The 27,468-nt window shown below is 40.3% G+C and overlaps 1 protein-coding gene across 2 annotated transcripts in view; it reads right to left on the bottom strand.

Annotated features, from left to right (window-relative positions):
* Positions 1-341: 341 nt before the first annotated feature.
* LOC126359908 (uncharacterized) overlaps positions 342-27,468 on the bottom strand; it is a 70,146-nt gene continuing 43,019 nt past the window's right edge. The window contains exons 4-5 of one of the 2 annotated variants that reach the window (XM_050007666.1): positions 22,173-22,301; positions 342-805 (exon numbers count right to left, since the gene is read on the bottom strand). In XM_050007666.1, coding sequence (XP_049863623.1) covers positions 740-805; positions 22,173-22,301 — 195 coding nt within the window. In that variant the 3' untranslated portion in view covers positions 342-739. The remainder of the gene's footprint in view (positions 806-22,172; positions 22,302-27,468) is intronic. The other variant, XM_050007667.1, reaches the window with a different exon arrangement.

Here is a 27,468-nt window from a genome sequence, read left to right as displayed (position 1 = left end):
GAAATCTCGTAACACAAGATGGGAAGAGGTAGTTTGCATCTGAACTTGTTGAGTTTCTGGACTCTAGAAGTCTGGAGGTTCAATCCCTAATCTGGTCCCAGGTTTTATTCTATCATTTATCATTTTTGCAACATCTGTTATGATACATAAGCATAAAAAAATGCCAAGTGGCACCCTGGCTAAATTGTATAATTCCCCCTATGGCTGTCTGGGTAAATCAGTCCAACAGGGCATACCACCAGGAATAGGACCATGCTTCATAAAGCACTGCTGTGTCAAACAAACCTTGAGGCTGAGGGTTGAGAACAGCTTCACTTAGTCTAGAAAGTAAAACAACTGTCTGTTTAAATACAATCATTTTATTTAAGCACAAGTTATTTGTAATATCAAATATTGTCGTTTGAGGAGGGAATACATACTGTGAGCAAAGATATCAAATACTGTTAACCATTTGAAAATGCAATAACATTTAAATGCATTTATATTACTAACAAGTATGGTATGGAATAAATATTTATTTGTATAAAATATAAGTACAACATATAAAATGAGATGATTAGATAGCTATCAAAATCATCAGCCAGTTGAAAAGTGAGCAAAGAGCATGTTTGCAATATATGCAAGAAGAACAGCACACAATTAGTTCAGTGGGCTACAGTGAGCAAACTTGCAAATACTGTTGTTTAAAATTTTCATATATGTGTAAGATTACTGGTGAAAGCAAAAAAGCTTTGTAGTCTTATGGTGCATCAGACTCTGATGTCTCTCCAAGAGCTTCTAAGCTTGGACGGCTTCCTGAGGATATCTATAAACACAGAATAAAGCAAATTTATACGTAATAAACAGAAATTAGTTGCCAATTAATTAATTTTTATTCTTTAGTTAATACTTCAAGCTGGTAGTTATTGTGTTAGTGCATTATGTCACTGGCTGTAATTTAGACAACAATCTGGTATACAAATGCACAGTACCATCATTTTAATTGCTACTTGGCAATAATTTCTTCCACTTAGTCTGTCTAAATGTCATCGCCACTATCTAGATGACTATAGCTCTTACATATTCTAATACCTATGTCATTAAGTTAAATCAATATCACAATAATCTGTTCTAATGACTGCTGCATGAAATACTGCTCTACATGACGTTTGGACTGCAAGATAACACTTTTTCCCGTTTGTGACTCTGTATACTCCTAATACAAATTTTCTTTGTGAATTAGGAAAGAAAAGATCTTTCTGCTGTAAAGCAGAAATTCCAAACGTCAACAGACAGGAGGCCAACACAATTTTATTGGTGATTTTATCCACTGTGTAGCATTCACATGTTACATTCAGTTGTCATCTTAGAGGTTTAATACTATGGATACTATGATGCTGAGGCTAAATCATATTAAATTAGAACTTTATGATTTAATGCAATGTCTCATTGTTACAAATGAAGAGCGATGGTGAGGATCTTGGACAATGTAAATCAATGTGTGAGAAGAGAGATTACTTAAAAATGTTCATAAGGAAAGCTGGGAGGCACACAGCACAGGCTCTGATGCTGATATGTGTGTGGGAAGCAGGCTGTGGCTTGCAATATCCTGAAATACTTAAACCAATATTAAAGACACTAAGGTGATATTGAGGTAACATCTGGGGATGGGACAAACAGATTTAGCTTTTTCAACACCAATGGTCAGATGAAGAAGCTGTGAGGTAAAGGAGGGAACAGTGACATTTTCTGGAACAGACTGACACACTAATGATGCATAAATTTGGAACATAAACTTCTCCATTTTCCTCAAAGCAGCACACATCCATCTGCATATATACAGACACAGGCAGACATATGTAAATGCAAAGAGGCTGGGCAGAGATGTCATTCGAGGTGGAAGTACAGAGGCAAAGATGTTGTTGAATGACAGGTGAGGTACAAGCTGCAGCAACTTGAAATTAGCGGAGGTTGAGGCCTGGTGGGTAATGGGAAGAGAGGATATATTGAAGAGCAAGCTCCCATCTCTGAAGTTCTGATAGGTTGGTATCAGTGGGAAGTATCCAGATAACCCGGACGATGTAACACTGTGCCAAGATGTGCTGGCCATGCACCAAGGCATGTTTAGCCACAGGGTGATCTTCATTACCAACAAAAACTGTCTGCCTGTGTCTGTTCATGCAAATGGACAGTTTGTTGCTGGTCATTTCCACATAGAAGGCTTCACAGTGCAGGCAGGTCAGTTGGTAAATCACATGGGCGCTTTCACATGTGGCTCTGCCTTTGATTGTGTACACCTTCCGGATTACAGGACAGTAGTAGGTGATGGTGGAAGGGTGTATGAGACAGGTTTTGCACCAGAGGTGAGGAGCCAGAGGGTAGGGAAGGTGGTTTGGGGATTTCATAGGGATGAACCAAGAGGTTGTGAAGGTTAGGTGGATGGTGGAAAGACACTTTTGGTGGAGTGGGGAAGATTTCATGAAGAATGAATCTCATTTCAGGGCAGAATTTGAGTAAGTCGTTTCCCTACTGGAGAGCCACAATCAGAGTCTGATCCAGTCCCGGAAAGTATCCTGTCACAGGTAGGGCACTTTTGGGGTTCTTCTGTGGGAGGTTCTGGGTTTGAGGGTATGAGGAAGTGGCTCTGGTTATTTGCTTCTGTACCGGGTCAGGAGGGTAGTTGCGGGATTCGAAAGCTATTTTCAGGTTGTTGGTGTAATGGTTCAGGGATTCTGGACTGGAGCAGATTTGTTTGCCATGAAGACCTAAGCTGTAGGGAAGGGACCATTTGATATGGAATGTGTGGCAGCTGTCATAATGGAGGTACTGTTGCTTGTTGGTGGGTTTGATGTGGACGGATGTGTGAAGCTGGCCATTGGACAGATGGAGGTCAACATCGAGGAAAGTGGCATCGGATTTGGAGTAGGACCAGGTGAATCTTATGGAACCAAAAGAGTTGAGGTTGGAGAGGAAATTCTGGAGTTCTTCTTCACTGTGAGTCCAGTTCATGAAGATGTCATCAATAAATCTGTACCAAACTTTGAATTGGCAGGCTTGAGTAACCAAGAAGGCTTCCTCTAAGCAACCCATAAATACGTTTGCATACGAGTGGGCCATCTTGGTACCAATGGCTGTTCCCTTTAATTGTTGGTATGTCTGGTCTTCAAAAGTGAAGAAGTTGTGGGTTAGGATGAAGCTGGCTAAGGTAATGAGGAAAGAGGTTTTAAATAGGGTAGCAGATGATCGGCGTGAAAGGAAGTGCTTCATCGCAGCAAGACCCTGGACATGTGGGATATTTGTGTATAAGGAAGTGGCATCAATGGTTACAAGGATATCTGGGGGTAACAGACTGGTCAAGGATTCCAGGTGTTCGAGAAAGTGGTTGGTGTCTTTGATGACGGATGGGAGACTGCATAGAATGGGTTGAAGGTGTTGATCTATGTAGGCAGAGATACGTTCTGTGGGGGCTTGAAACCAGCTACAATGGGGCGGCCGGGCTGATTGGGTTTGTGAAGTTTAGGAATTAGGTAGAGGGTAGGGGTGCGGTGTGTCGATGGGGTCAGGAGGTTTATGGAGTCAGGTGAAAGGTTTTGTAGGGGGCCTAAGGTTCTGAGGATTCCTTGAAGCTCCACCTGGATATCAGGAATGGATTAACTTTGCAAACTTTGCATGTATTGTTGTCTGAAAGCTGACACAGTCCCTCAGCCACATATTCCCGACGATCAAGTACCTTGGTCATGGAACTCTTTGTCAGCCGGAAGAATGATGATGGATCGGTCAGCCTTCAGATCATGGATAGCCTGGGCTTCATCTGTGGTGATGTTGGGAGTATGATTAAGGTTTTTCAAGAAGGATTGAGAGGCAACGCTGGAAGTGAGAAATTCCTGGAAGGTTTGTAGAGGGTGATTTTGAGTAAGAGGAGGTGGGTCCCACTGTGGTGGAGGACGGAACTGTTCCAGGCAGGGTTCAATTTGGATAGTGTCTTGGGGAGTTGGATCATTAGGAGTAGGATTAGGATTATTTTTCTTCATGACGAAGTGGTATTTCCAGCAGAGAATATGAGTGTAGGACAGTAAATCTTTGACAAGAGCTGTTTGGTTGAATCTGGGAGTAGGGCTGAAGGTGAGGCCTTTGGATAGGACAGAGGTTTTGGATTGGGAGAGATGTTTGGAGGAAAGGTTAACTACTGAATTGGGGTGTTGTGGTTCCAGATTGTGTTGATTAGAATTTTGAGGTTTTGGGAGGAGTGGAGCTGCAAGTGGGAGATTGAGTAGATGGGAGAGACTGGGTCTGTGTGCAATGAGAGGAGGTTGAGGTTTCTTGGAAAGGTTGTGAAGGGTGAGCGAGTTGCCTTTTCGGGGGTGGGAAACCAGGAGATTGGATAGTTTTTTGAGGTGGAGGGTGGAATGCTGTTCTAATTTGCAGTTGGCCTGTAGGAGGATGCTCTGAACAGCCAGTGTGGATGTGGAAGAGGAAAGATTGAGGACTTTTATTAGGGATAGGAGTTGATGGGTGTGTTCATTGGCTGAGTTGATGAGTAGGTGAAGGATTAAGCGGGTGAGGGCTATGGATTGTTCAGTTTGGAACTGGTATAGGGACCGATAGAAAGAAGGGTTACAGCCAGAGATGGGAACTTTAAGTATGAGGCCTTTGGGGGTAATGCCAAATGTCAGATAAGCCTGAGTAAATAAAATGTGGGAGCGTAATCTGGCTAGGGCGAAGGGATGTTTGCAGAGGGAATGTAAATAAACCTTAATGGGGTCATTTGCGGGGATGTTGTGAGGGTGACATGGTATTAGAAGGTGGAAAGTGTAAAATGAGGCTGAAATGAAAATAAAATATATGGGGAGAGATAAAGGTGAACTGGAGATCTGGTGCGAAAAAAGTCGTAAAAGTGTTGGTTAAATCTGAGCTATGTTGATCCTGTGGTGAACTTAGGTTGGTAAACAATGAGGTGCACAAAGGTTAGGTTGTTGTGTTGCCTCCAAAACACGCTAAAGGGTGGAGAAATTTGGGAAAATTTCGAAAAAACTGCGTGTAAATGTATTAAAAGGAGTGGTTTTGTGGTGGCAAATTATGGAAATAAGGCTAACAATTGTCTGGTGAAGAAATAATGACGTTAAAACCTATGGGAAGCGGCTAAAAAATGATCGGTGATGTGGGGAAAACGAAAATGGAAATAAAGCGAAAGTTGTTAGAACTAGCCGAAATGGTTGATTAATAGGTGAAAGGAATTGTTTGTGTACTGGGAACTGTGGATTTTACAGTAGCAGTAGTGTAGAAAGGGCATTTTTTTTTTTTTTTTTTTTTTTTTTTTTTTTGTCGTTTGGAAGTAAGTTACGTATTATTGAGTATATATATGCAGAATAAAATTGTATGGTAGATTACAGTAAAAAGGGGAAGGTGAATACAAAGTGAAACTACTTGCACAAACAAAAATAGAAAGTAAGATGACAGAAAGGTTTCGAAATGCAACATACTAAAGACTGAAATACTAAATGTCTTCTTCCAGAGCTGTTTCACAGAGGAAGACTGCACTGTAGTTCCTTCTCTAGATTGTCGCACAGATGACAAAATGGTAGATATCGAAATAGACGACAGAGGGATAGAGAAACAATTAAAATTGCTCAAAAGAGGAAAGGCCGCTGGACCTGATGGGATACTAGTTCGATTTTACACAGACTATGCGAAGGAACTTGCCCCCCTACTTGCAGCGGTGTACCGTAGGTCTCTAGAAGAGCAAAGCGTTCCAAAGGATTGGAAAAGGGCACAGGTCATCCCCGTTTTCAAGAAGGGACGTCGAACAGATGTGCAGAACTATAGACCTATATCTCTAACGTCGATCAGTTGTAGAATTTTGGAACACGTATTATGTTCGAGTATAATGACTTTTCTGGAGACTAGAAATCTACTCTGCAGGAATCAGCATGGTTTTGAAAAAGACGGTCGTGTGAAACGCAGCTCGCGCTATTCGTCCACAAGACTCAGAGGGCCATAGACACGGTTCACAGGTAGATGGCGTGTTTCTTGACTTCCGCAAGGCGTTTGACACAGATCCCCACAGTTGTTTAATGAACTAAGTAAGAGCATACGGACTATCAGCCCAATTGTGTGATTGGATTGAGGAGTTCCTAGATAACAGAATGCAGCATGTTATTCTCAATGGAGAGAAGTCTTCCGAAGTAAGAGTGATTTCAGGTGTGCCGCAGGGGAGTGTCATAGGACCGTTGCTATTCACAATATACATAAATGACCTGGTGGATGACATCGGAAGTTCACTGAGGCTTTTTGCAGATGATGCTGTGGTGTATCGAGAGGTTGCAACAATGAAAAATTGTACTGAAATGCAGGAGGATCTGCGGCGAATTGGCGCATGGTGCAGGGAATGGCAATTGAATCTCAATGTAGACAAGTGTAATGTGCTGCAAACACATAGAAAGATAGATCCCTTATCATTTAGCTACAAAATAGCAGGCCAGCAACTGGAATCAGTTAATTCCATAAATTATCTGGGAGTACGCATTAGGAGTGATTTAAAATGGAATGATAATATAAAGTTGATCATAGGTAAAGCAGATGTCAGACTGAGATTCATTGGAAGAATCCTAAGGGAATGCAATCCGAAAACAAAGGAAGTAGGTTACAGTACCCTTGTTCGCCCACTGCTTGAATACTGCTCAACAGTGTGGGATCCGTACCAGATAGGGTTAATAGAAGAGATAGAGAAGATCCAACGGAGAGCACAGTGTGCTTCGTTACAGGATCATTTAGTAATCGCAAAAGCGTTACGGAAATGATAGATAAACTCCAGTGGAAGACTCTGCAGGAGAGACGCTCAGTAGCTCGGTACGGGCTTTTGTTAAAGTTTCGAGAACATACCTTCACCGAAGAGTCAAGCAGTATGTTGCTCCCTCCTACGTATATCTCGTGAAGAGACCATGAGGATACAATCAGAGAGATTAGAGCCCACACAGAAGCATACCGACAATCCTTCTTTCCACGAACAATACGAGACTGGAATAGAAGGGAGAACCGATAGAGGTACTCAGGGTACCCTCCGCCACACACCGTCAGGTGGCTTGCGGAGTATGGATGTAGATTTAAATGTAGATGTGACAATAACAAACGTAATTGTTGGGTTCAAATCTAATCTTCAGCTTTCCTCTGTAGTACCACGTATCAAAATCTTCTATGGTCTTCCTGGTTGAACTGCTTATGTCAAAGTTTACTCTTTGCTCTTCTTGTCGACTGCTTCCTTTTCATGTTCTTCAAATACCATAATTGCTCTCTGGTTTGCGAACGAGTTGTAGATAACGTTCTCCTTAAAATATTTTGTATCTACTTTCAGAATTTCAAACTGTGTATTCCAGAGAACCATGAGAAAAGACTTCGTAATTTTTAAATTTATATTTGACATTTACAAACTTCTCTTTTTCAGAAATGCTTCTTGGTAGTGTCAGTCTATATTTTGTATCCTCTCTGCTTCAACCATTGTCACTTATTTTACTACCTAAATACCACAATTAATCTGCTACTTTCAGTATTTTCTAATCTAGCTATCTCAGTGTCATCTGATTTATTTTGACTACATTCTGTTACCCTTGTTTTATTTTTGTTGATGCTAATTTCATAATATCTTTTCAAGATACTATCCACTTTGTTTGACTGCTCATCCAAATCCTTTAGCTTTTCACCATCAAACATCAAAGCTTTTATACCTTTTCCCTGAACTTGAATTCCCTTATCAAAATTTTTCTTGGTTTCCTTTACCACTTTCTCAATATACAGACTGAACAACATCAGTGATACGCTACAGCTCTGTCTCATACTCTTTGCTCTTCTTGTCGACTGCTTCCTTTTCATGTTCTTCAAATACCATAATTGCTCTCTGGTTTGCGAACGAGTTGTAGATAACGTTCTCCTTAAAATATTTTGTATCTACTTTCAGAATTTCAAACTGTGTATTCCAGTCAACACTGTCAAAAGCTTTTCCTGAATTTACAAATGCTATACATGTAGATTTGTCTGTCTTTAGCCCACCTTACAAGACATCATAGGGTCAGAATTGCCTCATATGTTCCTACATTTCTCTAGAACCCAAATTGATCATTTACAAGATTGACTTTACCAATTTTTCCATTCTTCTGATACTAGACATCAGTATTCTGCAAGCATGACTTGTTATATTGATGATTTGGTAATAGTCACATCTGTCAGCATCTGCTCTCTTTGCAATTGGAATTGGAATTATAACATTCTCCTTGAAGACTGAGGGTATTTTGCCTGTCTTAAGTATCTTGCCTGCTTGGTGGAATAGTTTTGTCATGGGTGGCTCTCTCAAGGTTGGCCTGGGATATTTCATGCATTAGCTGGGTACTGGAACAGCAGTTTGATAGGGTTTGGAATGATTGTGGAAAGTATGTTCCTCATTTCTGGGCACAATGATAAGTGCTGAATAACTGGTGAAGGATATGATTGTTCCAGTCCATGGTCATAATGGATGATGAGGGGGTTTTCCTTTGCATTTATTTCATGGTAGTGGTCTGAGGGTTACAGGGAATGTGTGGACATCTCATGGGAAATCTGTCTGTGACCTACGTGTGAGGGGTTATACTGCCTGAAGGATTAGTAAAGCCTTCAGCATAGCATACCGCTCAACTTAAATGGCTGCTTCACAACCCATGCCATCTGAGTCTTTCCTGAATTACATAGATGAGAATTCTCCTTGCAACACACCCTTCTATCACCTAATACTCTTCCTGTCAATCTCTCCTAGTCCCTGTCCAACACTGACCTCCACCCCTGCAACCACAACCACCTGTTTCACTCATCCTGCTCTCATATCCTCCTCTCTGCAGTCACTGTCTTTCTTGGTTCTATCTCCGCCTCCCAATCCACTCCTCCATGTCACTGTGTGCTGTGCACTGCTCCCCCCGCCCCCCCCCCCCCCCTCCCACCGCTTTCCTAGGGCGCAAAAACAACTGAGGTCATAAGCGCCCTTGTCATAACCTTAGAACACTAATAAGTAAGACTTAAAAGTGACATGTTAAGTCCAATCATAAGAAGGAAAGAGAGCTGAAAACAATGACTTCCCCTTGGAGAAGGCCCACAAAATACGCTGTAGAGACAGAGGAGGTCACAACCCAAAGGTTAAATGCCTTTTGCCATATTGTTACGAACAATAAAAACTAAAATGCATTTGACAGCCTGCACATCATTCACTAAAACTGCCGATAACTCAGACGGTAAACATAGCGATATATATATATATATATATATATATATATATATATATATATATATATATATATATATATATATTAAAAAAAAAAAAAAAAAAAAAAAAGCATTTGGTTAGGAAAATGCAAACCATCAAAGGCTGATGACAATGAGCACAAAGTGGTGGGGAATCACCACTTAACAAATGATGATGACTAAAATGACAGTGGCCAATATGCAACCTCTTTTTTATTATTATTTTTTAATTTTTTTTTATTGCAGCATACTTCCTGCCTGTTGGTCCAATGGCCATTTTGATGCCTAGATACATGCCATGGCAATCTTTGTCTTGCCACATCTGAACAGATTTTCAAAGGCTGGCCCAATATTATCTATTTGCACAATATGAGAAACTCGTAGCAGATCTGCTTTCAAGGCCTTGTAATCAGCTATTGCTCTTTAGGAATTATTCACAGCCTGTAAACGAGCATTAGGTTTCTTGTCTCTATATGGGCGCAATCCACTTTCACGTTCAGTAAACCAGTCGCTTTGAGTCCTACACTGCCTCCCAAATGTTCTAATAGTTGTTCGCATAATATTTAATTTAGCTAGATGCCCCTTTTTTTCAGTGCTCTGTGCAGTTACCAATTGCTCAGTATGCAATTTCATCTCAATATCTTCTCTGAACTTTTTATACAACGCATCATCTTCGAAGCCTTTGGTGTTGACCTTCATTCTTTGACAAACACTCTCAGCTGAATGACTCTTCTTGGGTGTGAACCATGATTTGGTAATAACTAAAGAGTGGTCAGTATCACAGTCAGCACTGTAATATATATATAGGAGTTAAGGACATGACGTAGGTCACATCTTCTGATGCCACTGGCCTGAATATCGGTGTTTCCATGTTAGTAAGTGTTGGTGATGCAGAGAGAGAGAGAGAGAGAGAGAGAGAGAGAGAGAGAGAGAGGTGCCAATTTCCCTCAGTCGCTGACCATTCTCATTCATATTTCCAGTGTCATGTGGGCCAATGCAGTCAAGCCAGCTCTTCCATGTATTCTAGTCCTGGCATTGAAGTCTCCCAGTAACAAGAGCTTATCTGATCCATGAACATTCTCCAGGCATTTCCACAGATTTCTGTGAAACTTGTCTGACTTCAGGTGGTGCTTTCACAGTGGGAACATATGCTGAGATTAATGTGACGGGCTCTGATGATGTCCTTAATCTCAAAGTTGTTAATAATTCAGAAATAGATTTTGGTTGTTTGCAGCAGCTAAGACGATGTTTCGTACCCCAAAGCCAACTCCATGCTCACATTGTAGTGTTTTGAGAATTTCTGTGTAAATTCTAGAACCAACTCAAACACATGATATTTTAGAAGTGAGTGTGGGATGCTAGAATCCAGCCTACTGCACATCACGTTTGTGTGTGCAGGTTTGAAATTCAGACGCAAGAATGTAGATGCGATGGTCGAACGGCAACGACAAGTACTTGCTGGGAGATCCATGGAAATTTTAGTGAAAGTGTACCGAAGAACCACGGTTCTTCTATGTTATTCTGTGCTAATTGTGCCAGTGACCATTGTTATAACAACAAGAACAGTTGAGAAGGTACTCTTGAGAAAAACTCTTGTCTTAGCCTTGTTGAAAGGAAGACGTGTATTAAGGTTCATGTTGAGACTGGACATGGTGTTTAGGCCAACTTTCTCTTATGTGTAAATTAGTTTGTTTGTAACATTTGGAGACACGTCGGCCGAGCATGTCAAGTGAGTCATCTCGTAAAAGACGTGGTAGCTAGTATATTTACTTCGCACTTAATTGTCGTCCAAAGTCGTTAGAACATCTTTCTCCAATTTCTCTCCCTTTCCAGAACAAGGTGTAATTATCTTCATGCACTGCATACCCCTGAGAGATGAGTTTCCTGAATTGCAACCAAATCAGTGCAAAGACACAGCAGTTCTCTGTCAATTGTGGCTGTTTTTGTGACTACAAGGGCACCAACTGTAGAAGTGCCATGTCCAGCTAACAGTTCTGACATTTCAGATGGCAAATCGTGTTATTGAATTGTTGGTTTTGTTCATATGAGCTACTTTATTGTTGGTTTTTCCATGTGCTCAATAACCTACCTATTATCAAGCACTGCAGGATGCTTGCTGCCCCATACACCCATAGAAGTGCAAGGTGGGGGACAGACTAATACCTTACTGACTGGGGGGCTGCCTAGCTTGAGGTGGATGATAACCAGTCAATTAACCATGTTGGACTATCCCACTGACGTGCCATCCCTTGCCCCTCAACACGTCCCTCAGTGCAAGGCTTAAAACCAGTAAGTAACTGTGACTGCTGGTGTTGTTATCTGCACCCTTGCTGGCAGGCGGAGTGTGCTCTCCACAGGCAGCATCACCTGGGACGTATTTAAGCTTTCTCTCGACTCAAACAACTGTTTCCACAGGAGTGATGGGTCACTACATGTGGCGTTGAGTGGGTTGCAGGAATAAAAGATGTTAATGGTGACCCAATCAATGATAAAAACCAGCAGCTAGATAGATGGGTGCAGCCCTATGCTAACCTATACTCAAAGGAGGTCAACATTTCTTCAGAAGCTTTGGGTCCTTTACCAACTTACCCTGTTATGTCTAACCTTGATGATTCTTCTACCCTCGATCAATTAAAACTCACACTTAAATGTCTAAATCTAGGCAACATTACAGGTCGTGATAACCTACTGACTGAAATCATCAAACATGACTGTGTTTCCCCGATATTGTATCAAATCCTATTGCAGTGCTGGGAAGAAGGCACAATACCTCAAGATGCAAATGTAGTACCAGTCTACAGGGGAAAAGGCAACAGAGGTGATTTTAACAACTATAAAGGAATATCTCTGTTGAGCATTGCTGGAAAGATGTATGCAAGGATAATCCTGAAAAGACTGGAAACTTTGGCTGTTCGGATGTACCCTGAGGCACAGTGTGGATTTTGAGCTGGCAGATCCACAAGTGACATGATATTTACCTTGCACCAGCTGCAAGAAAAGTGCTGTGAACACAGAGAGCCATTATAAGTGGCTTTTGTTGGTCTCAGCAAAGCCTTTGACGCCGTCAGTAGAGATGGACTCTACAGCAAATTGGGAAAAAATTGGATGTCCACCAACTTTGTTGTCCTTAATAAGATGTTTTCATGACAATATTAATGGCTCTGTAATCTTGAGTGGCAGTACATCTAAATCCTTCAATATGAACTGTGGCTTAAGACAAAGCTGTGTGCTGACACCTACACTTTTCGGAATTTTCTTCTCAGTTCTGTCCCAATTGACTTTTGAGAATTGCAATGTTGGAGTACACTTGCATATTAGGAAAGACTGGATGCTTTTCAAAGTCAGTCTTCTAAAGAGTAAGACAAAGCACTATGAGATAATCGCTCATGAACTCCTATATGTTGATGCTGCTGCAATTGTTGCAAACTCTGCAGAAGAGCTGCAAGAGCTATTATCAAGATTTAGTCATGCATGCCACCTATTCTCGGTGAGTGTAAACTGCAGTAAGACCAGAATTATGGTTCGGGGTGTTAATACACAGCCGAATATCACATTAGATGGAACTACTCTGCAAGTCATGGATAACTTCTGCTATGTTGGACCCACTGTAGAATCAAACATGTCTGTTGACAGGGAGATTGATGCTCGAACTGGAAGAGCTGTGACAACTTTTAGCAAGCTCTTTGCATGTGTTTGGAAAAACAACACTTTCTGATCACCAAAATTCTTGTATATCAAACTTGCGTCCTCAGTAGTCTTTTGTATGCATCAGAAACATGGACTACTATGCCAAACAACAAACAATAATGTCGCCTTAATGCTTTCCACATGCGGTGCCAGAGATCCATCCTTGGAGTGATCAATGAAGCAGTGCTATGTAAAACTAACTGCAACAGCATTTCAGCTATCTTGAAGCAGAGGCGACTCTGCTGGCTGGGACATGTCTACTGTTTGGATCCTGAGAGATTACCATGTGAAGTGATGCTTGTAGAGATTTCTACAATCAAAAGACCCATAGGAAGTCCTGTATTGACGTTCAAGGACTCCTGTAAACGAGATATGGAGAGCTTTGGCATCAACACCAACAGGTGGGAGGCACGGATTAGCCTGAGACCAGAGTGGTGTAATGACATATCATCTGGAATACTGAAGCATGATGAAGGTTTGTTAGACTGATTAAGGCAGAAAAAGCTTGACAATGCTACTGCTACTCCTGCCTCAGCACCTAGATATACTTGTGACAAATCTAGCAAGAGATCTCGTGCTGCCATTGGCTTGATAACCCAAATGAAAAAATGTAACCCATAACCACACAGGCACTGTAACAATCACCTACCAAGATGTGGCCAATATGCTGATGTAATTTGCAACCTAACTCAAATGATCTCCTCGAGATGAGAGGGCTGACAGGAGGTTGGCCAAGCTGTTGGGAGAGGTTTAATTTCCTGGAACTTGTTACCTTTAAAAGAAGACCAGTGGTGATATGAGAGTTACACCATCTGCCACCAGATGGCAACACAGAAATCATCAAAAAGAATGGAAGTACTAGCAGGCCACGGAAGGAGGACTGCAGCCTTGGCAGCAGCAACTTGACCAGGAACCCACATGAACATCACAGTGGCCCCCTCAACAGTGAGGAAGTGGAAGCTATCTTGGATCTGTTGTACTGGTCCTTTGCCTGCACCAAAGCGAGGAAAATGGTGCCTCGTAGCTATACTGGGTTCCTGCTACCTCTCCATTCCAGCTGGTACCACACTAATCTGCAATCCTACCTCTCACCCTCCCACTTTTCCCCTGTTGTTCAATCCACCTGACACAATACCACCCTCAGTCAAACTGTGTACCACCACAATATAGTCAGCTGACGCTTTGTACGTGCACATGCATGCTGTTAGCTCTGAAGAAGCATTTATCTGAAAGTTTAGCAACATTCTCATCTTGTTTATGTGCCTATCAACGACTCATTATCTCAGCTATGTGGTGAGACATTATGTTTACTCCTTCCACCATTTATAACCTTATCTTTTTAATATTCTATTTGATATATTCCTCTTGAAACGCTGGTATTCCTATTGCCTTTTCCAACTAATCAAGTGGGATGTTCTTAGATGCTTTCCTTTGGAGAGGGGACTTTCGTGTTCCACAAGCTCTCCCGTTCTACACCAGAAGTAAGAAACTTGATCACTCTGTTCGTCATTCCAATGAGTCAGTTAACAACAAACAAATAATTGAAATGCAAGAACAGAACAAAGACAGACAACCAATGCTCTCTGCTAAACAGATGGTATTCAAAACCTGTCGCACACAGTGGTAAGTAATTGGAAAAGGAAGCTACTTGGCTGGCTACTATCAAACTCATTTGATCAGGTCCACAAGATCATTTTACTAAACTACTTGAATAAAAACAGTTGTTCACTCACATTTAGTTATTTAAGCACTCACCACTTGACTAAATTACTGGCATGGTGTGAACCAGCCTTAATATTGTGAGATGAATGACTTCATGTAAGCATCTGCAGTCTCTGTACTCATAGAACTTTAAACAATTTCAAATGCCGACAATAATGTCGCCTTAATGCTTTCCACATGCGGTGAGAATTGAATGACACGCTAACCAATGTGGCCACAAATGGCTTTAAAAAAGGCCAAGCCGGTTGTTTCCTACTTATCTTTCTTTCTTAACTATTAAGAAGTTGTGTGCAATACTGATTATTTTATTTTATTTTAGTCACCAGTGTTCAAGACTAAAAGTAAGCCTCGGAACATTACTGACAAAAATAGACGACGTCAAAGGCGAAGAAACAGTATATGATTTGGAATGTGGAGAGTAAGGAGTCTGTACAAGACAGGAGCTGCAATCAGTGTGGTCAAGGAAATTCAGAGGTACGAACTAGACCTAGTTGCACTGCAAGAAATCTGGTGGGACGATGCTGGGAGCATTGATGTTGAAGACTGTACAATTCTTTATGGAGCCTGTGAACGAGGTCCTCTGTTAGGCACTGGTTTCTGCGTCAGTAAGACGTTGGCCACTAATGTTTCAGAATTCGTTTCAGTCAACCCAAGAATATCTGTTCTAACACAGGACGTAAAGCATATTAAGGCAACTTTTGTAAACTGTCATGCTCCCACAGAGGAGAGTGAATGTGAAGTGAAAGACGAGTTCTATGCACAGCTAGAGGCAGTGATGGACGCTATACCAAATGGACACCTGAGGATCCTCCTTGGTGATATGAATGCCATGGTTTGGAAAGAACAAATATTCCAAGACACAACAGGTAGGCACAGTCTACACAACCAAAGCAATGGCAATGGAGTTAGGTTCATCAGCTTCGCTACATCATTAGGGTTGTTCATCTCCAGCACAAACTTCCAGCAGAAAAACATACATAAAGGAACCTGGTTATCACCAGATGGGAGAACTGTAAATCAAATAGACCAGAGATCACAGAGCCAAGAGATGGGTGTTAGACGTTAAGACAGTGCGGGGTGCCGAAGGTGGGAGTGATCATTTCCTGGTCAGAGGCTGTTTAAACATACAGTGTAAAGGAAGAACGGGGCCTAAGTTAAAAAGAGTGGAAAGGTACCATATGGAGAAACTGAAAGATGAGGCACCGAAGACCAGATACTAGTTGCAACTTAGTAACCGCTTTGAAGCACTCAGTGAAATGGGTGCGAATCAGGACCTCGAACTAATGTGGGGAAACATCCAGAGCTCAGTTATGGATACAGCAAAGGAAACACTCGTGGGAAACCGAGTAGGCAAGAAGATCTGATTTGGAAAGGAATGTGCAGATGCCCTGGAAAGGAGAAAGGAAGCCAGGAACAAATGGCTCAAGGGGACAAATCTGGCACAGGCCAAAGCACAATTTGAGGAGGTCCGAATGACTACACTAGCAATTTTGATAAGAGCAAAGAGGAAATACATAAGGAATATCATCACTGAAGCAGAAACAGACTTCAGAGGACAAAAGACTAGGGAAATGTTTCTGAGGGTGAAGTACCTCTGCAAAGGTCACCAGGCCAAGCAGAAATCTGTCATGTCAAAGATTCCCGTGATAAGATCCTGATGAATGATACGGACATAGCTGAGCCATGGAAAGAGTTCTTTTGACAGCTGCTAAATTGTGATGAACCCTAACTGCAGTTTGATTTCCAGTACCCAATTACAGCCGATGCAGACTATCCCCCACCTACTCTGGATGAGATAAAAACTACAATCAGACACCTTAAACAGAATAAGAGTCCAGGTGAAGATGGAATACAGGCTGAAATGACCCTGGCAGGATGAGAGAAACTTGCAGAGAAAATACACCGACTGATACAGGCAATATGGGCCAAAGAAGAACTACCAGGAGAATGGAAAACAGCTCTGATTTGTCCAATACATAAGAAGGGTGACAAACTGAAATGTGACAACTATCGAGGAATCGCCCTACTTAACGTCTGCTATAAGATCCTGTCCAATTGCCTCATACATAGAATTCCGCCAGTGGCAGAATCGGTGATTGGGGAGTACCAGGGAGGTTTCCGGCCAGTACTGTCAACAGTAGATCACATCTTCAGTCTCCGCCATCTCACTGAGAAACTGGGTGAATATGGTAAAGATTTGCATATTTTATTCATTGATTTTAAGAAGGCCTGTGATTGCATACATCGCAAGAGCCTGCTCAACTGTTTAAGGGAGTTTAGCATAGCAGAGAAACTCATCAATCTGATAAAAAGATCTGTCTGAACGAAACACGTGCAAAGGTGAAGATGGGAAATCGGGTAACTGAGGAGTTTGAAATTGTGACAGGACTCAGGCAAGGAGATGGGTTGTCGCCTATCCTGTTCAACTTTGATGTCGAGAAGATCATACGCGAGACCTTCCAAGAGAACAAAGGGATTGGAATCGAAGGAAAGAGACTGGCATACTTAGCCTATGCAGACAACATCTGTTTACTCTCTAGGTCGGAAGAGGAGTTGGAGCAAATGACCAAAGCACTAAAGGAGGCTGCCAGCAAATTTGGGCTAAACATAAACGAAGCCAAGACAGAGTACCTCGTTATGACGCATGGTCATTGTCATCATCTACAATCACTGCAGGTTGGGGACCATTCCTACAACAGAGTGCAAGAATTCAAATACCTAGGGACACTTTTCACTGAGAACACGTCATGTGAAGCACAGATCAATGCCAGAATACAAGCAGGAAACCGATCTTACCACAGCCTAGCACAACTGCTTCGGTCCAAATCTCTCTCCAGACACTTCAAGATTTGACTGTACAAAACCCTGATCCAGCCTGTTGTTCTATATGGCTGTGAGACATTGAGTATCCTGCAACAGGAATTCCATAAGCTCCCTGTTTTTGAGAGAAAAGTGGTTTGGAAGATCTTCGGTCTGGTTCTGGATGCAGATACAGGGGAATGGAGGATCAGATAAAACCAATAGCTTGAGGAACTATACCAGCAGCTCAACATAGCAGGAACTGTCAAAGCCAAATGATTGCAGTGGGCCGGCCATGTGGCCTGGATGGAGGATCACAGATGGCCTCGGAAGCTCCTGGATTTCATACCTACAGGAAAGAGACCGCCAGGGAGACCGAAGAAGCATTGGAGGGATGGACTCCATGAAGATTTAAACCAAGGGTCAATAGATGAGGACGAATGGCGGATAGCAGCAATGGACAGAATACAGTGGAGGAGAAAACTTGTAGATGTGTGCGGTCCCCTGGGCCTAACCACGTAGTAGTAGTACCAGTCTTCTGACTGGTCTGATGGAAACCCACAAATTTCTCTCTTGTGCCAACCTCTTCATCTCAGAGTAGCATTTGCACCCTATGTCCTCAATTATTTGTTGTAAGTATTCCAACCTCTGTCTTTTCCTACATTTTTTACACTGTACAGCTCCTTCTAGTACCACAGAAGCTATTCTTTAATGTCTTAACCCATGTCCTATCACCTTTTTAACTTTTTCTTGACAGTATTTTCCACATGTTTCTCTCTCTTCGCCACTCCTGCAGAGAATCTTCTCATTTATTATCAATTCACCTAATTTTCAACATCCTACCCATAATGAAGTTAACAGAACAGATCTCCTTAACTAGTTGTGAATTGTACTTTGAAAATAGAAGAAAAATACCATTATTAACAAACAGCAGGAACAATTTGCTGAATATATACATTTCACTTTTTCCTGTATTTTGCATTAAAATGGCCACAAAGAAGAAAGAAGACACTGTTGCCAAAACTACTAGCATGTATACACAAAATGGGCCAATTGAAAGAGATTTTTTTGAAAAGTATGGCATCAACAAACCAGTACATAAATTTCTGCAGAAAATGTTGCTCGTTTACTACAATTCCTGCAAACCAATGCTGAACTTTATATCACTTAGATATATTAATGAACTCCAGTATTAAAGCCAGGAGGAAACAATAAAGAAAATAGAGCTAGGAGCAAATGAAGAAAACAATATAATGACTCACTCACATCCAACTTCCTAAGAAAATAATAATAAAAATGTTGGAGACAAAGGCACAGAACACTTTTAGCTGAAAATAGTTCTGAATAAATCCAACAAAATTTTTTCTATAGATGAGTGTGGTGGTCAGTACTCAATAGCATTGTTACCAGTGCCATTGCTGAATGTAAATCTTCTGCTCCCCCAGTTCATAATCCAACATAGCCAGTTCTATCAATAGCTCATGTTTGGGGCATTTCACAGCATTTCCCCTTCCATCACTGGGAAAATCATTACGAGCAGCCATTTGGCAGCCTGTGCTACATAAACTTTTCCATGCATCACCTCTTCATTTATAAACAAAAATGTTCCTCCTGTATATCATTGGCCAATGTACCACAGGTCATCATTTAGGTCTTTCCTCATCCCTCGAAATTCAGCCAAGAACTTCTTTTGCTCCCCTCTCGTCAGTTAGCCTGGTTACAAGCCCTGACCAATTCTACCACATTGTCATTACAGTTGTAATTACATCTTCCACTCAAGATTCCAGTTTGTTTACTGATCCATTTGTTTGTTTTAATTTTTCCCCAGGAAATGTTCTGTACCTACACTTAGCAATTCTCAGTTTCTACACTGCAGCTTTAAAGTCCATGGTTCACAGTCACAAATCTTAACACATACTGATTGCAAACTTCTTTTTCCAGGTACACTAGATGCTTAGTTTCCAAAACTCCATTTTATAAATGCACTTCATGCCATTTTTTCTCTTCTGTTTTTTTTCTTTCGCGGTTCATCTAGACATTACCTACAACTACCCCAAACACAGAAACTTGTCCCAAGATTCTTTGCCATCATTGTTTATTTGTACATTTTTTTTCTGTTCACTGTACATTATTTTAGTTTTATTATAACTGACATATAGTCTCACTTTCAAACTCTTTCAAGTAAATTATTCCAATGATTCAAAGTTATTGCAACAGTTACTGAAGGTGTGGCTTTGTACCTCAAGGGTAAAATGCCAGATTATGGATCCAAAAGTCTCAGGTTTGATATCTTGTCTAGCCTAGAATTATTACCTGTCACTTCTCACTTCTTTCCCCTCTGGTAACATATGTTACAGTGAAAAATGCCAAATTGCACCTTGGTTCAGAATCCACGTTAAACTGTGGGTTCCCCTGTAAGTGGATGGGTCAGTTAGTTCAGAGGAAGGCAACAGTATACTACCACCAGTAAGCTGTGCCAAGTAAAGTTCTGTGGTGTTCAAATCAATCTTGAAGTTGATGACAGCCATGCTTTACTTACCTGAACAAGAAGTGAACTGAACACTCATCAGCAAAATGAGACTACTGCATTTTCCGTTAACTCATATCCCATCTTTGTTTCCCCTGTTTCACAATCTGAAAACTTGTACTGAGACTGCTAAGAATAGTTTTAATGATACAGAATATTATATGACCCCTCTTTCAATTCTGGGTTTCTCACTGTCCTGATAAAGCCTAACAGGAGATGCAGCACTTATGTAACTCTTTCCATTATTTATACTTCAAGGCCCCCGGAGTAGACAACATTCCTTTGGAACTACTGACAGCCTTGGAAGAGCCAGTCCTGACAAAACTCTACCATCTGGTGAGCAAGACGTATGAAACAGGCAAAATACCCTCAGACTTCAAGAAGAATATAATAATTCCAATCCCAAAGAAAGCAGGTGTTGACAGATGTGAAAATTACCGAACAATCAGTTTAATAAGCCACAGCTGCAAAATACTAACATGAATTCTTTACAGACGAATGGAAAAACTTATAGAAGCTGACCTCGGGGAAGATCAGTTTGAAATTAAGTCAGGAGATGCTGAGGGAATTAGATTAGGAAATGAGACGCTTAAAGTAGTAAATGAGTTTAGCTATTTGGGGGGCAAAATAACTGATGATGGTCGAAGTAGAGAAGATATAAAATGTTGACTGGCAATGGCAAGGAAAGCGTTTCTGAAGAAGGAAAATTTGTTAACATTGAGTATAGATTTAAGTGTCAGGAAGTCGTTTCTGAAAGTATTTGTATGGAGTGTAGTCATGTATGGAAGTGAAACATGGACGATAAATAGTTTGGACAAGAAGAGAATAGAAGCTTTCAAAATGTGGTGCTACAGAAGAGTGCTGAAGATTAGATGGGTAGATCACATAACTAATGAGGAGGTATTGAATAGAATTGGGGAGAAGAGGAGTATGTGGCACAACTTGACAAGAAGAGGGGACTGGTTGGTAGGACATGTTCTGAGGCATCAAGGGATCACAAATTTAGCATTGGAGGGCAGCGTGGAGGGTAAAAATCATAGAGGGAGACCAAGAGATAAATACACTAAACAGATACAGAATGATGTAGGTTGCAGTAGGTACTGGGAGATGAAGAAGCTTGCACAGGATAGAGTAGCATGCAGAGCTGCATCAAACCAGTCTCAGGACTGTAGACCACAACAACAACAACAACAACATACAATAATTAAAATATTGTTCCAGTTATGGAGAATCATCTTACTCTGTCAAAATTATGCAAGTTCCTTTTGTATCACTTCACCTTCAACTTTAACTACTTTGTGCTCTCCAAGAGCCTTACCTCATTTCATACATCAAATTGCTTTATACACTGCTCTCTGTTATCACTTACTAAATTTCATTATTAAGTATCAGTCTTTCTGATTTAACTGTATACACTCTCTTGTATCGTGGCCTCAGTCAGACTTTGACATCAGTAGAATGTATCGACTTTACAATCATCTACAGCAGTGGGTGCTGCAACTGTAGTGTTGTGTGTGCTAAATTCATGTCATAATAAACAGCCAGTAATCTGCTAAATTCATGCCATAATTAACAGCTAGTAGTCTAACAATTCGAAGTTAACTTACTCATAATACAGCTTTTGTTTTACTATGTTGCACTATGTTTTCAGATCCTTATGAACCTATGTGATAACAGTGCATTTACGTACACACATTAGTTATAAAGCTGGTGCAATTTGTGGATTATTACATTCTTGTTAAGATACAGCTATTTTTTAAACCACAAACATCATATTCAAATTACAAACAAAGATAAAAAAACAAAGACTTATGAGAAAAGGTGCAAAAATAAATGCTATAATTTGTTAATTTTTCATGACTTTAAATAATAACCTTTTACTACCAGGACTACACAAACCCAAGAAATTCAGTCACTCAAAAGGTGTGGCTATAAATGTAAATGGACTTTTAACTCTTGAAAATGTATTCATTGGAGCACAGTATGACAATCCATTGTGTTCAATTCCGTAACTGAATGCAGTTTTTGTGCATGCTTCCTGTTTACTTTACACAGTCACTGCTATGTCTTAATAAATGAATTGAGCTGAAGGTCTGTTTAGATCATAAATTCTGCCTGGTAATTTATAATAATGTTTTTCCACTGACAAAAATGCACCCAACAAATAAAATAACAAATTATGTACACTGATGTGATTTATTACCGAGATCCTTGTGGGTTCATATGTTGAAACAGTAATTTCAACAAGCTCAAAATCAGCAATGCAGAAACATCGTAAGAGAAGCAGGCACGTTCCCAGTAACCAACATACTGTATTAATCCAAGCAGATACCTGAAACATGATACATAATGTCTATGTTTCATCCAACTTCCACAATATTTTATTTGGTCATTTTGCAGTGGTATCCTATTTTCTAAATCTGCCAAATTATTGGAGTTATTAATAAAACCTCTATGCATTGATTATAGATTTATAGGCATTTCCTTTGATAGTTTACTGAGGCTCACCCTGAAAGGCAAAACTATCACCAGAAAGAGTGAAAGAGCATACCTGCTTTATTCTGAAGTAATGGTTTCAAAAATAGGACATACCTTCCGAACACTTTTAATGAAAGACAATAGAAGAAAGAAATAAGCTACTTTCAAGTCATTTGGTGGCTACAAAAATCTAACATGATTCAGATAAACAGAAAATCTGAATTTCATTTCCTAATTGGCAATTTATGTCACAGACACCCCCCCCCCCCCCCCCCCCCCCCCCCCACCTCTACGATACACGCCACACACACAATCTTCTTTTTCAGTAAGATTATAGAACAGAGTTTGCCATTACTAATATTATTTGTAATGCAATGAGGGCAGCACTCACTGTGAGGTGTAATGGGTATGCAAGGGGATTTATCAATGACTGGATTTAAGCAGCAATGAGAGGGAGTAGAGACATACAACATATTTTATAGAAATGAGTTGAAGTAATTGTTCTACATCTTGACTTAACCACACAAAAAGCAATGTATTCAGAAAAAGAGAGATCTTAATCCTGAAAATTTGTAATATATTTGCCAGAACAATAAAAACAATTTCTTGGCACCTAACATACAGAAAAAATTCATTATTTAAACTATCTAGTAACTGGAGCAGAACTATTTCTCACAACATTACTAACTCTTGCTGAACTTTTACCACATTATGCATTCATTGTCTTTGCCAACTTACATCCAAACTATCATCTTCCAGCCTAATCCCAACATCAGCCAATACCACAGATCAATGTTTATCACCTCTATTGTCACTTTTAGCTGAAACTATCCTCCCATTCTTAATGGGAAAAAAATGAATTATGCACTGCAGAGGAAAATCACTGTCCAGTTACGGACTTTAGTCCACAATAAATAATCTGATATATGGATCATTTATTTTGTACTGATATCAGTGAGTGCTCTCAGTAGATAGACTGCCTTCCTGATGATGTTCAGTGATCATTTCCTATTGGTTGTACTTGTCTCTGAACTTAGCATTTATAAGGCATCAGGTTCATTTCAGTTTCATTATGTGGCAGGAAATATGGGTGACAGACTTATAGGACTCTAAATAAACTAGGCAATGAAAGGTGCTGTTTATCACCAATTTCTGTATGACAAATTATCCACATCATTGGGAAACAATACCCTTGCTGGAAGAGATCAGACATGATTATCCACAACATGGCACCACACCATTTTCTATGCACCTCCTTTGAGTGTGCACAACAAAAATTTTTGATGAGCAATGAGTTAGTCAAGGAGGTCTCATTGCATGTCTTCCCCATTCACCAGAACTTAATCACTTATGTTTTTGTTACAGCATCTGAGCATTTGAAGTGAAGACTGTATTTGACACCCACCGACAATATGTACACGTTCGAGGAGCATACACCCCATACATGAGTTCAAATCTGAGCATAGCCATGTAAGTTCAAATGGGTGCTTGATTCTTTGAGAAGGAGATCTGAAAAATGTGTAAAAATGAGTGGTAGCCATATTGAGCACAACCTGTAGTGCTTACAAACCAAGGGCTGTCATAGTACACAACAGTCCATGTCTCAGTAAGTATTCTCAACAAGTATTTGTCTCCAGACATAAGTATCCCATCTATGGGCACTAAAAATTCATTAAAAGCAAAAATTCTCTTGAGAAAACAATGAAATATGAGACAGAATGGTTGACCAGTTTTTACTTTCAGGGCACATATCAATGCTGCCAATAGGCACGTATAAGAGTACATACACTATCATGGCTTCCAGAATTAATATTTTATTTATTTACTTATTTATCTATCCATGAACTCATATTCATAATAGGAATATAAGTTACAGCAATACAGTGAAACTTCAATTTTACGTTCTCCGATTTTTTGTTTTTCTCAATTCATCACCATAAATTCGTAGCCTCTGTGAAAAATCCACAAGATCAATGCTAAAAATTCCTGGATTTTACATTTTTTCCTCATAAAGGGAATATTTAAGGCCATTATAGAGAAGGGGGATGTGAGAGTGGAAATGGTGATGTAATCTACGATCAGCATTGCCAACACAACATGGAATGTTTAGCTTTACCAAACATTTATGATACAACTACTGCTGGATTGTTGCAGCAAAGGAAAAACATAACAGTCAATGCGAAATGTTCCAGACCGAGCCAATACATGATGATGGCGTCCAGTTGTTATCTTTTCTTGTGCCACTTATAACTCGGTCTCATCTTTTTGCTTGTATTTCTTATGTACAGTGTTCAGCAACAATATCAAGTGTCAACCTTTTAAATTCAAACACTGAGCCTTGAAGAAAATGGAAACGTCGTGCATTTCAGGCTAGTGAGCTCTTACTGGCTGACGACTTGTTATGTCACCCAACAGGCAGCGCAGCCACCACACCACACAAACATGTATAACATGATCTTGCCACTTTGTTTAGCTCACTACATAATAACTATACAGACTTCAACAATTTCATTCTTCTCCTCCCAGGTACCTATTGTACCAACATTCATAACATTAATTGACATAACCAAATTGCAAATTCATAAACAAACAAGAAAGAAATTTCAAAATTTTACATTATATATTAGACCTATTAGGAAAAAAATGGGTTTTGCCACTAGTAGTACTGTAGGGTATGTAATTGAAGAGAGTGTCACTTTTGCTAATGCTGTATGAGGTAATTGAACCATTTCCCAGCAAACTATTGCCTCAAATTATACCTTAAAACACACAGTTTTGAGGGAATTTCTTGCTCACATGGTGAAATAAAATAAAGACTGGAAAATACAGTGAAAACTGCCGAGTTGTAACACCTCGGATGTTTGTTTTCTACCTGCAGCCAATTGTAGTAGAGCATGATGATGTCAAACAAATGCAGTGGCTTCTAGAATACATAGTGATAAACAGCAAGCTTACTTGGCAGCTTGTTCCAAAGTATGGCTGATGTGGCCGGTGTATAGCGAACTGGTCATAGGTTGTGTTCCAAAAATGAACAACATAGAGACAAAAGTGATGAAACTTTCTGCAGGACCTGACCATAATTTTGCAGGACACTTCTCAAGCACACACAGTGCAATCTGTTACTGATTTGTTTGACTGATGGGGCTGCTAAGTGCTATACCGCCTACTGCACTCCCCTGACTGAAGCCTTAGCGAGTTCAACTCGTTTTCTAAACTGAAGGAAACACTTCACAGCATTCATTTCAGAACTGCTACAAATTCGTCGGGCAATAGACCACAACTGCTTGAACTGTCAACACAACTGCTGCTAAGAGTATCCTACGACTTCCACATCACTGGCAAACGGTTACACACAATGTCGGTGACTACTCTGAAGGTCAGTAAACTTTGAAACACATATCTATTTTGTACGAGCTGTAAATAAATAGTTGCCACTATTAAAGTTCCAACTCTCGTATTATAGAGTATGCTCCATATGTATATCACACTGTCATGACATTTAATCTGTCTCCGGCTCATCAGATAAACGTCATCACTAGCAATCATTTGGTGAACATGTACATGACCACGTTTTTCAAAGAGACAGAGACTGTTATTTACAAATGAAATAGTCTCTAGGATATATATGCATGGGACAGATCACATGCTCAGCTCTTTGAAGGTTGGATTGGTAGGGGCACGTGGTGGCATCATCATGCTCTTGACAATTTGTTTTTGCGTAGCAAACATTTTCTTATATATTGACCCCCAGAAATTAAAACCATAAAAAGAACATGGCAATTGGTGCAAAGTACTCAGCTCTAATGACAAGAAAGACTGCTTATGTTGTACAACAGCTTTACCTCAAACCGTTGGTTGTACAGCCACTGGCCCATATGTCAAAGATCTCCTTCAAACTACCCTGCTACCTCTCCTTCCTCATGCGTCTTTCCCTAGACCCTCCCCACCTTGATCTATGCAGCAACTGCTTTCAGTAACTGATATTCAATAACCAGTCTTGCTGCAACCATGGGTCTCAGTCTTGCTGCTACCATGGGTCTGCATGTTTGGATGTCTGTGTGGGGGAATGAGTGTACTCTTACTAGGAAAAGAACAAGAACTCAAAGGCTAGGGTTGACTTTTTTCTATTATGTGTTTCTGCACATCATGCATCAATCCATTATAGGTAACTGGTTGCCTTTCCCCATATTTTACGTATTTTTCCATATAGGAATTTACAATATTGAGGTTGTTATCATATAGCCAGTACAGGAGCCTTTCATTGCTATCAACCATGTCAGCTGTCGTTTGTCATGGAGAAACATTATAAAAGAGGTTTTGTATCATTAGCAAGTAACATATGTACTGTTGAAAGTGGCCTTTCTGGAAAGTCATTAATAAATAAAAGGAAGAGAACCCCATGAAACTCCTGACGTGACATATAATTGAATGAGTTGGTCTTCCACTATGTGTTGTTATTTTCACCAGTTACCCACTATTTGACAGATATGACTAAAACCACTGATTACAGATTGCTTTTATACCATAAGAATCCATTATGAGTAAAGCAGGACGTGGATGACGAAGATCAAATGCATTTGTAAGATCAATTAAAAAGCCAAACTGCTGTGCTGTGCTGTTAGTAGTGGGTTACTTTCAAGAAATAACTGTACTTGAGTATATATAATTTTTCCTATTATTCTGGAAAAGGGTCAGGAGGAGGGAGAGAGGTCAATAGTTGCTGATCTCATGCTTGTCCCCTTTATTGTGTAATGGAACTATCGACGTGGTTTCATATGGTTGAAGGATAATGCCAGTACTCATTGAGAAGTTTATATTGTGTAGCAGTTATATTTTTTCATTACCAACCTGTCTTATTACATAGCTAGGTAAACCACCAAGGCCATATCTACATCTACATCTACATCCATACTCCGCAAGCCACCTGACGGTGTGTGGCGGAGGGTACCCTGAGTACCTCTATCGGTTCTCCCTTCTATTCCAGTCTCGTATTGTACGTGGAAAGAAGGATTGTCGGTATG

Source organism: Schistocerca gregaria, chromosome 1 (assembly GCF_023897955.1).
Source record: "Schistocerca gregaria isolate iqSchGreg1 chromosome 1, iqSchGreg1.2, whole genome shotgun sequence".
In the NCBI taxonomy this organism is placed as follows: Eukaryota; Metazoa; Arthropoda; class Insecta; order Orthoptera; family Acrididae; genus Schistocerca; species Schistocerca gregaria.
The sequence above is the reverse complement of the archived record's forward strand: the minus strand, read 5'-3'. Positions and strand labels throughout refer to the sequence as shown.